Raw genomic sequence first — 11,227 nt, forward strand, 5'->3', positions numbered from 1 at the left:
TCTCTGAGGTGCCCGATGGCCGCAGAGCCCGAGGGGACCCTCAGGGTGTGGTGCGTGCCCATCCGTGTCATGCCTCTGGTAGGCTGGCTACGGCTGGGGCTGGCTATGGCTGGGGGGGGTCGCAGGCAGGGTCTCGTGCCCTCCCGCGCCCTCTCCCACGCGAACTCCGCGCTAACTCAAGCGCCTGTTTGCACAGCCTGTTCGCGCGGCTCCCTGGGGGGCTGGGCCAAGTAGGGGCCTGGGCGGGGGCTTGACCCGGCCTGGCACCAGGCAACGGCCTCCTCCCAGCAAGCGAGGAGTTAACCCCTTCCCACCACGAGCCCGCTCACCTCCGGCTGTGCCGGGGGTCGGCAGGGGGCTCGGCGGCTGCTGAGGGGGTGTCTGGGGGGCTTCGGGGGAGCAGCGGACTTCACCTGCGCGTCTCTCACCGCTCTGGAGTCTACCTGAGTGTTTTTTTGCAATTCTAAGGACTTGGAAGAGAAAAAGGTGATTAGGAACAGTCACCATGGATTTGCTGGGGCAAGCCATGCCTGACCAACCTGACTGCATTCTATGACGGTATAATTATCTCTGTGGATGCAGAGAGACCACTGGATATGGTTTACTTTGATTTGAACAAGGCTTTTGATACAGACTCCCACAACATTCTTCCAGGCAAGCTAAGGAAGTACGAGCTGGATGAATAGACTGTAAGGTAGATAGAAAACTGGCTGAAGCATCAGGCACAGAAGGTAGTAATCAATGGCTCCATGTCTAGTTGACAGCTGGTATCAAATAGAGTGCCCCAGAGGTCGGTCCTGGGACCAGTTTTGTTCAATGTCTTCATCAACAATCTGGAAGATGGCATAGAGTGCACCTTCAGTAAGTCTGCAGATGACACCAAGCTGGGGGGAGTAGTAGATACACTGGAGGGTAGGGTTAGGAGTCAGAGTGACCTAGACAGATTGGAGCATTGGACAAAAATAAATCTCATGAGATTCAACAGGGACAAGTGCAAAGTCCTGCGCTCAGGACAGAAGAATCCCATGCACCAGTACAGGCCAGGGGCTGACTGACTGGGCAGCAGCTCTGTAGAAAATGACCTGGGGGTTATAGTGGACAATAAATTGAATATGAGCCAGCAGCGTGCCCTTGTTGCCAAGAAGGCTAATGGCATACTGGGCTGCACTGGTAGGAGTGTTACCAGTAGTTGAAGGGAAGTAATTATTTACCTCTTTTCAGCACCGGTGAGGCCACATCTGGAGTATTGCGTTTAGTTTTGGGCCCCCCCACTACAGAAAGGATGTGGTCAAATTGGAGAGAGTCCAGTGGAGGGCAACAAAAATGGTTCGGGGGCTGGGGCACATGACTTCTGAGGAGAGGCTGAGGGAACTTATGGGCTTATTTAGTCTACAGAAGAGAAGACTGAGAGGGGATTTAATAGCAGCCACCAGGTACCTGAAGGGCAGGTCCAAAGATGATGAAGATAGACTGTTCTCAGTGGTGGCAGATGACAGAACAAGGAGCAAAGGTATCAAGTTGCAGCAAGTGAAGTTTAGGTTAGATATTAGAAGAATGTTCTCACTAGGAGGGTAGTAAAACACTGGAACAAGTTACCCAGACAGGTTGTGGACTCTTCATCCTTGGAGGTTTTTAAGACCTGGCTAGACAAAACCTTGATTTAGTAAGTAGTGGATAGTCCTGCTTTGAGCAGGAGGTTGGACCAGATGACCTCCTTAGGTTCCTTCCAACTCTAATTTTTTATGATTCCTACACCACCAGAAGCAGGTACTCCTCACACCTGCAGAAGAGGATCACACTGCTGATGGGCCAACCAAGATTAAAAAAAAGAATGGGAGAAGCCCAGAGTAAAGAAATAGACAAAATCTTGCTCAACTGGGACTTAAATTATTATAATAGTTTTCTGGACTTCAAGTCAGTACATTCTAGAGGACATTAAAATTTTATCTCTAAAAATTGTTAACGTCTCCAACCTTGTTTGAAGAGAAAGGAAAAGAAAATGAATGCATGTATGCGAATTCCTTTGCAGAAAAATATTAAATTAATGCTCATTGATACTATGAACCAGAAAATAATGCATGTGGATAACTGTAAATTGGAAAGGTAGTAAAGATATAAAAAAAAGAAATCTTGATTCATTAGCAATAAATATTTATTGATAGAGAAAGTGTATTGCATCTTTCTTAGACAAAAGGAGACACAATCATTGTTACAAAAAGCTTACAGTGGGGGGACAATTATTTCAGGTGGAGGGCCGCTTAACAGGTTTTGTCGAGCTGTCAAGGGCCACCTGGGTGGTCCCATCCCTTGACAGTTGCACGAACCTTTTGTCGCTATCTTGGGACAAGAAGTCCTGCCCCCTAACCCTTGCCACCGGACGTCCTTCCCATTGCTCCCCGGAAGTACTGCTTCTGGGAGGGGGGGGTTGCCATCTTAGAACCAGAATAAAACCAAATCATACACTAAAAGTCTAACATCTACTATAACATATTTTATTACAAAAAATATTTTTGCCATGATTTGGGTTTGCTTAGAGTATATAAAGGCAATGTCATAATAACTGAAAAATACATTCTGAGTTTTACATATTGTGGGGGGGGGGTATGGTGGGGGTGTGTGTGTGTGGTAAGATGGGGGTAGGGGGTTTGTGAGGGGGTATGGCTGTGTGTGTGGAGGGGCACAGGGTATGTCAGGAGGTTGTGTATATGTTGGGGGTTGGGGAGACAGGGTATGGGTCCTGGGGAGGAGTATGGGGACTCCCCCACACTCTCCCCATGGCATGCAGCCCCAGCAGGCAGTAGTGGCAGCAGCGGCAGCAGGTGGGGTGCTCAGGGCGCAGGTGCCTGGCAGGGTGCAGCTCTAGCAAGTGCTGCACATCACAGCAAGGAGTGCAGCCTCTGCTGAGCCTCCTGTATTGCTGGTGCTCCCTGCCACATTTGACAGCAGGGAGGGAAGACCCACGGGGGAAGGATCCTGGTGCTTCTCTCCCCTGCAGTGCAGCCCCTGAGAGGAAGGCAGCTGGCTCTAGCATGCGGGGCTTCCCTCCCCGCTGTGCAAGTGCAGGAGGGAGCACCAGCAATACAGGCCATTGCGCAGAGGCTGAACCCCTCACTGTGATGTGCAGTGCCTGCTGGAGCCACACTCCACTGGGCAACTCTGCCCTGAGCTCCCCACCTACTGTAGCTGCAACTGCCTGCCAGGGCTGCACACCATGAGGGGAGTGTGGGAAGGTCCCCACATTCCTCACTCTCCCTCACACCCACACACTGCCCACTCCAGCTCCATGCTGCTGCCACCGCCTGTCCCTCAGGGGTGGCAGCAGCAGCAGCAGGAGCCCTGCACGGAAGCTGCATGCTGGCTAGCTTCTGCCCAGGAGGTTGGGAGCCAGACAAAAGAATAAGTTTTTGGGCTGCGTGTACACACGGGCACCTTGCTCTCACCCTTGCAGGCAGAAGGCATGGGCAGGACACAATTTGTTGGGCAGCTCCGCAGGCAGGATGAAAGTGCTTGGCAGGCCAGATCCAGCCCACGGGCCATATTCTGCCCACCCCTGGCTTAAAGTCTAAACCAGACAAACTATTGAGTCCAAACGCATAGAACAGGATCCTCAGCAAAAGGAAACCACATGTGTCTGGTATGTAAAAAATGTCACCTGTTGCAAACTGCACTAATTCACCTCAATGGAAATAAGCTAATTCATACCTGGCTCAAAGAAAACAAAGGATACAGTTCTACGCTCAGAACCCGGGGCATAAATGAAGGAACCCTTGTTTAAAGATGTAGGTGAAGATTTCAGCTACTGAGTTTGGGTTTTTTTAACCATCTGACAGTTTTATAGCAAAAACAGATTTCAGCTAGAATGCATCTTTTTAATTCTAGAGTGCATATCATATTTCAGGCCCCATCTAAATAAAAATAATACATTTTATTTACTTTATATAACCTCTGAGGGAAAAAGATGAATGTATCATAGTTGCTACTTAGGTAAGGAAACAGGCCCTTAGTCTAACACTGTTGCTAGATTCAAAGAAACATTTACCTTGATGTTTCTGTGTACCTCTATAAATCCCTCTGAACATAGGGTCTGTCAAATTAATAGCGATATCTGTCAGGAGAAAAACAATGGAGATTAAGTTACTTGTAATCATCCCCTCCACTTTAAAGGTATTCCCACTTCATGTAGGGAGTCTTTGTAACAGAGAGCTATGCTGGCAGCTGTATGGTGCAACTACCAGGAGGGTCTTCTGTGCCAAACAAGTTGAAGGGTAGAGACCAGACTAAAAGGAATACCCTGGTCTTCCAGGTTGGGCATGAACCAAACCACCTTATCTCATGAAAAAACCCCACATTATGAAACCAAAACTAAAGCCTTGGACAAATACGAAATGTGGATCTTGGAACACTGGATGCTCGTGTATGCCTGGAGCTTTAATTTGCCTATTAGCAGAGATGGAACAGCGTAGCGTGAATGTTGTCACTATCCCAGAGGTAAGATGGTTTGGACACAGAAATGTTGTAAGAACAGAAAACTGATTTGGCAAGGACAGACAAAGATGCAACAAGGTGGAAGGCAACTACACAAGACAGGAGGAGATGGAAGGGCTGGAGCTATGGCTGTTATAGGTCCTCAAGGCCTGCAAGGCCAGAGAGGGAGCACTTTAGTCATTTCCTGCTCTTCACTGAAGGAAAGATTAGGGAATATGCATGTGTATGCACATGTGCTTCTGTGTACACACATGCATCCACACATGTATGGACATGTACATATTATACACACATGTGCATGTGTTGCCTACATGGTAGGTGCTCACTGTGGGCTAGCAAATAGCTCTTCTCTAGTCCCAGGCTACGTACTTGAACGGTGTTTCGCCAGAAGCATTTACCTACTAAATGTTATTCATGCTAATGTATGTCAGTACTGAAGTTTTATAGGGCAGGAGGGCAAGGTCAGGCATTTCTCCATTCATCCCACTGAACATAACTTGTAGTGTAGCGGCTCCAACACTGAGCCCAGGGCTGTCCAGCATACGTGCGGTCAGGTGCTGCATTGCCTGCTCCTACCCTCTGCCCCCCACACTGTGCAGACAACCCACACTGCTTCCCCAGTCTTGTGGGCTGTGCCCTGCTCCCACACACACATCCACACGTGTGCCTGCATGTATACATGTACATATACAGGCAGTCCTCAACTTAAGATGTTTCAAATTACATCGGACAGCACTTAAGACATTTATAAATTGACACCCTGTTTTGACTTTCTGACATCAGTTTTGATTTTACAAAGCTTGATCCCATGCCATGCCACGCCACACCACGCCTGCAAACAGGTTCGCTGCATCACCCATCTCCCTGGAGAACACCTGTCCAAACTTCCTTGGACACTTTCTTAAAGAAAGCAGAGAAGACTCTAGAAAAACCTTCAGCCAAGACTTCTGAGAAAACTCCAGCCAAGAACCCTTCAAAAAGTCCAGCAAAGTCACCTCAAAGTCCTTCCAAATCAATATGATTGCTATTTACAATATAAATACATTAATGTAGCTATATTACTCATCTATAATTGACCGAGTACAAAACTCTGGGGTATTTTTGGTGAAAATAGGGTATCGGGCCTTAGTTCAGGAACCAGCCCCACTATTTATAACATTGTTCCTATGGGAAAATCGGTTCCAAGTTAACGACTTTTCGACTTAAGGCACAGTTTTCAGGAACCAATTGTGAGGGGCAAGAGGCAGTAGGGCAAGTCCGAGACTTGCCTGTACACATGTGTGTGCATACACACATACACCCTTACAAGTACACACATGCGTGTGCACCATACACACACACATCTATACAAGCAGGTACATATGTATACAGGTGTACACACACACACATGCAGCATACACACACCTATACCTGCAGGTACCTATACACACAAGTACACACACGCATGTACACCATACACATACATCTATACCTGCAGGTACATATACATACAGATGTATATACACATCTGCACATGCAGGTACCTATACACACAGGCAGATACACATCTCATATACACACATGTAGACTCATATACATACATGTACACACGCGCATGCACCATACACACATCTATACGTGCAGGGACGTGTCCATGCAGGTACACACACGTACACAAGACAAGTACACACGTGGCCCCATGCACACATCCGCACCTGTACACGTACACACACGCGCGCGCGCGCGGCAGGTCGTGCCCCGGCGCAGCCCGCGGAGTGACTCCCCTGCCCCTGCCCCCGCCCCCGCCCGCGCGCCCCTCCCTCCTTACCGACGAACTTGCACCGGCTCATGTCTGCGGCGGACAAGCGACTGCAGCGCATGCGCCGAGCGCGGAGGACTCCGCCCCCTTCCCGGCACCCCCCGCGCCCCGGGCCAAGAGAAACAGGGGGCGGAGCGTCACCGGCCCAAGATGGCGGGGTACCTGACGCACCGACAGAAGGTGCTGCGGCTCTACAAGCGCGCGCAGCGTCACCTCGAGTCCTGGTGCGTCCAAAGGTGAGGGCGCCTCCCGCCCCGTGCGGCGTCTCCTTGTAACGCCCCCCCCATGACGCAGGGGCTGGTTCCTGGGTGCGGGGGAGGAGCGGCGCCCCCCAGTATAGCCTGGAGGGAGTGCGCATGCGTGGGAGGAACTCCCTGCTCAGATTCGCTGTCAGCAGCGCCCCCTGGCGGTGGGAGACTGCGGCGCCTGCGGGGGGGGCCAGGCCTGAGGCTGGATCCCGGCTGCACCCCGTCCTCGTGTGGTGGACAGCGCCTAGTACTGGAATAACTAGGTCAAACGGGACACTTGTGTGAAAGGGCTCAAGGATAAAGACTGGAACTACTGATGTGGAAGTGAAAAGGGAACCCATGGAGGGACTCTGAGTGGATATATGCAAAAAGAGTAGTGTGCCAAGAAGACTATCTTAGCATTAGTGTTTGGTGTGATCTTAAGAGGTGTTGGGTTTCAGCCAAGTTCACTGAAGAAGGTAACTATTCATGATGCAAGTTGATGAACAGCTTTGCTGAGCATTCTGGTGATGAGAGTACGGATCGTGTATAGCAGGGGTAGGCATGGTAGGATGCCCTACTTGTGCCCCTGGCCCCCCACCCAAAGTCCCTGCCCCACAGCCCAGGCTCTGTGGCTGCCAGCAGCTGCCTGGGCTCTGGGTAGCTGCTGCCAGCGACGGAGTGCAGGCTGCTCTGAACTGGGCTTGCAGCATCCCAGCTGCCTGCTGAGAGCAGCCCACGATCCCAGCTGGCAGCAGCTCCCCTAGAGCTAGGGCCGGCTTCAGCCAAGAGGCTCCAAACAGCTGTGCCGGGCTCCAGCACCAGCTCCGCACCGGCATGTGCAGCACGCCTTGGTGGGGGCAGGGCCTGAGGCAGTGCAGCCCCGGTCTCTCCCCTACTCCCAGCACAGAGATGGTGAGCCTGGAGCAACTGTTTGTAACCAGTCCAGGCTCTGGGCAGTTGTAGCAAGCAGTGGGCTTGCTACAAACAGCTGTGCTGGGCTCATCACCTCTGTGCCAGGAGTGGGGGAGAGACTGGGGCTGCGCTGCTCTGCCCCCACTGCCTGCTCCGAGGTGTGCCTGCACGTGTGGGTGTGGAGCTGGTGCCGGAACCCGGCACGGCTGTTTGGAGCCTCCTGGCTGAAGCTTGCCCTGGCTCTGGGGAGCTGCTGCCAGCCGGGATCCCGAGCTGCTCCCAGGAGGCAGCTGGGATGCTGCAAGCCCTCCTTGGAGCAGCCTGGGCTCCATTGCTGGCAGTAGCTACCTGGAGCCAGGGCTGGCTGCCATATGCCAAGCAAAGTGGCCTTGTGTGCCACACTTGTCACACATGCCAGGGGTTGCCAACCCCTGCTGTATAGAAATAAGTTAGATCAGGGTTAGGCAACCCCGGGCACCAGTGCCAGGATGTGGCATTTTGCTGTGCGGACATCAGGGAGGGGGCTAGGGCTGCTCTGCCACAATAAGGATCAGGCCCTTCACAGCTCCCCCGTCCACCCCTAGCATGCCAGCATCTTACAAGTTGAGGTTGGAAGTGTTTTTGGCACTGCCCAAAAGCATTGCTGACCCCTGGGTTAGAAATTGCCTGGGTTTGCATAACCAGGAGGAGGGATGAACTAATTTAAAGGGAAAGTCTGCGGGCCTTGGTTAGAGAATGAATAGATGACCTAAGAAGGCTTTCTGCTGCTGTTTCCTTGATTAGTAATGATGAAAAGGATGAATAACGTATGATTTGTAAAACCGAGGACAAGATTATGCTGCATAGAGAAACTTCTGCTATTCCTGTACTAGAAACCTTTGACACATCTGCTTTCTTTCCCACTAGAACTGTTGCAAGTTTTTTGTACTTACAGAGATAAGTATAGATTCTATGCCTGTTTGCTGAGAGATCGGTTTGATAAAAACAAGAATGAGAAGGATATGGTGAAAGCAACGCAACTGCTGAGAGCTGGCGAGGAAGAATTTTGGTTAGAGCAGCATCCTCAGCCTTACATCTTCCCTGACTCTCCAGGAGGCACATCTTATGAGAGATATAACTGCTACAAGGTAGGTAAGATACCACCAGGCTGTTTGGCAGTAAGGGACTTGTATGCTGGTGCCTTCTTACCATCATTGCCTCTTGCTTTGGGGATGGGGTGAGAATTTCCATCACTGTTGTAGGTTTGTAATGCTCTGCTATTCTTTTCATTCTGTTAGGGCTCTTATTTTCCATGAAGGCTGTTAAGGGATCCCTATTTCTTTCTTTATCCTGCCCTTCCCCCAAAAAACCTCTCAGTCCTCAAGTATTGCAAGTTAAGGTTGTAAATGATTGATTTCTGACTTGTGGATTACTGTCACATGTTCAACACTGCAGTGATACATGGTATAACAAAAACCCAAGGTAGATTTACAATAACATTCCTGGGGTTTGGTTTTTGGTTAGCTTTTTTTTTTGGTTTTTTAAATTCTATATAGAAATTTTTTAAGGTTGCGTGAACCTTGGATGGTCTTTTTCTTGTTTCTCACATGCATTTTAACAAGACTATGACTATTAGACAATGCACTCACCCTTTCCTATATCAGCAAGGGATTTGAAGAGGGTGGGCATGTTTAAGATTATTTCAGGGTGTGGTTTGCATAAGGAGCATATTGGGATAAAGAAACAAAGACTAAGGTGATGGACACACCCAAGGGATGTACATGTAATATGCATGATGCTGTGTAACTTAACTTTACTACAGTGCACAAGCCATGAAACTGTGTTATTGATTTGCTCAGCGCAAACCAGCTTCCCTGGCCAGGCACTATAATAGCCCCTGCTGTAGGTAACCAACTTGGAGAGCTGTTCCTGTGTCCACTCCTTACTATGGAGTCAGTATACTGCAAAATAAAATCCCTGTACTTCTTCTTTTGCACCACCCAAAGGAGGTGCAAAGCTGTGAGGGTTCTTGGAAAACAGAATGCGAAGCTTGAATTTGATGCGATGGAAGCATTTTGAGAGGAGTTGGATTTACATGATTCAGGTAAATGACCAGGAGGATCTCCTTAGCTGTGTTTTGAACAGGTTGGGGTAGGATATGGATATTGGCAGGATAAATGGGGCAGGAAAGGTGGCCTACAGTTATCAAGGTAGGAGATAGGGGGCCTGAATGAGGAGGAAGGGTGGGATTAGTTGGAAAATTGATAATGTGGGGGGAAAAGTAGAACTTACACAGAGCCTGGATGTTACTTTATAGTAACAGGAATTAACAGCAACAATCCTGCAAGGTTGTGTACTGACTGACACATCCTGCTTCTACTCCTGATTAGACTGCACTTCAGAGTATATTTTATACCCCCCTCTTATGGATATGATTGCTGAACCACACAGCATAAGAAAAAATGAGGTGAATTTTTAGTCTTGCAACTTTTACTGTTATAACTTCCATGTCTTCCTTTCATTGCTGCATCTGGTTTGTACCACACATGGTAGTGACCGAACTTAAACACAAGACACATTTGAAATTGTGTCTGTTCTGTAACTGCTAATTCAAGCATCTGCAACTGGTACTGTTCTTGCAAGGGGAGAAATGAGAATAATTTGACTTGGTGAAAAGAGCACTATGGGACTAATGAGCCTTGGATTCTCTCTTGAGCTTGCTTGTGCTCTGAGTGACATTAAAGCAAGTTACTGTCCTCCCCGTGTCTGTTCAATGGTCTGTAAAATGGAGGAGAGGCCAGTAATTTTATCCTTGACATGATTAGAGATCTACTGGAAAGCACTATGTAAGAGCTAGATATATTGTTATGAAATGCTGTGCTTCACAGACCATTTACCTATCCCATGACATCTGTTGCCTAAGATGTATGTACTGTTGCTGTATCTTATGGTTTCTTTCATCTAGTGCTTGATTTGCTCTTTGGACAGGCTCCTGAATGGGTCCTGAATTACTGGCATCCTTCAGAGAAGGCAATGTATCCTGATTACTTTGCCAAAAGAGAACAGTGGAAGAAATTGCAGTTGGAAAGCTGGGATAAGGAGGTCAGTACTGCTTGAATGCAGAACAGAGCTCACTTAGTGTGCAGTCTGAGTTTAAAGGAATTAAAGACTCTTACTGAGTGAAAAGAAATGCCCAATTTAGGTATGAAAGTAGCCCCTCAGGGTTAACCTGCAGCCCCTAGGTTCTCACCCCTCCTCCAGCTTTTGCTTCGTGCTCCTGGGGCAGTGGAGCAGGGCACAGCCCACAGGGCTGGGGAAGCAGTGGGGGTTGCTTGCAGTACAGCATGGGGCATGGGATAGCGTGGGGGCAGAAGGTAGGACCATACAGCACAGCGCCTGACCACACATAAGGTAGACAGCCCTGGGCTAAAAGTGTTGCAGCCGCTACACTAGAAATTATGTTCAGTAGGATGAATAGAGAAATGGCCTGACCTTGCCTTCTTTCCCTATAAAATTTCAACATTAATGAGTAGCATTTAGTAGATAAATACTTCTAGGGAAACATTGTTTAAGTACATAACCTCAAGACTGGAGAAAAACTATATGCGAACCCAGAGTGAGCACCTAGAAGGCAGGCAACATAGATTTCATAGACATTAGGGCTGGAAGGGACCTCAGAAGATCGAGTCCAGCCTCCCACCCAAAGGGCAGGAAGTCAGCTGGGGTGATAGGATCCCAGCTAGATAAGCATCCAATTTGCTCTTGAAGGTGTTCAATGTAGGTGCTTGAACCACCTCCGATGGCAGGCTATTCTAGACCTTGG

The 11,227-nt window shown here is 49.0% G+C and overlaps 2 protein-coding genes across 4 annotated transcripts in view; one reads left to right on the forward strand and one right to left on the reverse strand.

Annotated features, from left to right (window-relative positions):
• The window catches only part of TATDN1 (TatD DNase domain containing 1), a 31,358-nt gene extending 24,989 nt beyond the window's left edge, over nt 1–6,369 (reverse strand). Inside the window, exons 1-2 of one of the 2 annotated variants that reach the window (XM_019552579.1) lie at nt 6,293–6,369; nt 4,040–4,105 (exon numbers count right to left, since the gene is read on the reverse strand). In XM_019552579.1, coding sequence (XP_019408124.1) covers nt 4,040–4,105; nt 6,293–6,344 — 118 coding nt within the window. In that variant the 5' untranslated portion in view covers nt 6,345–6,369. The remainder of the gene's footprint in view (nt 1–4,039; nt 4,106–6,292) is intronic. The other variant, XM_019552586.1, reaches the window with a different exon arrangement.
• Nucleotides 6,370–6,391: 22 nt separating this feature from the next.
• The window catches only part of NDUFB9 (NADH:ubiquinone oxidoreductase subunit B9), a 7,360-nt gene continuing 2,524 nt past the window's right edge, over nt 6,392–11,227 (forward strand). The window contains exons 1-3 of one of the 2 annotated variants that reach the window (XM_019552607.1): nt 6,392–6,519; nt 8,360–8,552; nt 10,393–10,506. In XM_019552607.1, the coding sequence (XP_019408152.1) occupies nt 6,434–6,519; nt 8,360–8,552; nt 10,393–10,506 (393 nt within the window). In that variant the 5' untranslated portion in view covers nt 6,392–6,433. The remainder of the gene's footprint in view (nt 6,520–8,359; nt 8,553–10,392; nt 10,507–11,227) is intronic. The other variant, XM_019552614.1, reaches the window with a different exon arrangement.

The sequence above is a fragment of the Crocodylus porosus genome, unplaced genomic scaffold (assembly GCF_001723895.1).
Source record: "Crocodylus porosus isolate Cpor-Errol unplaced genomic scaffold, CroPor_comp1, whole genome shotgun sequence".
Classification (NCBI taxonomy): domain Eukaryota; kingdom Metazoa; phylum Chordata; order Crocodylia; family Crocodylidae; genus Crocodylus; species Crocodylus porosus.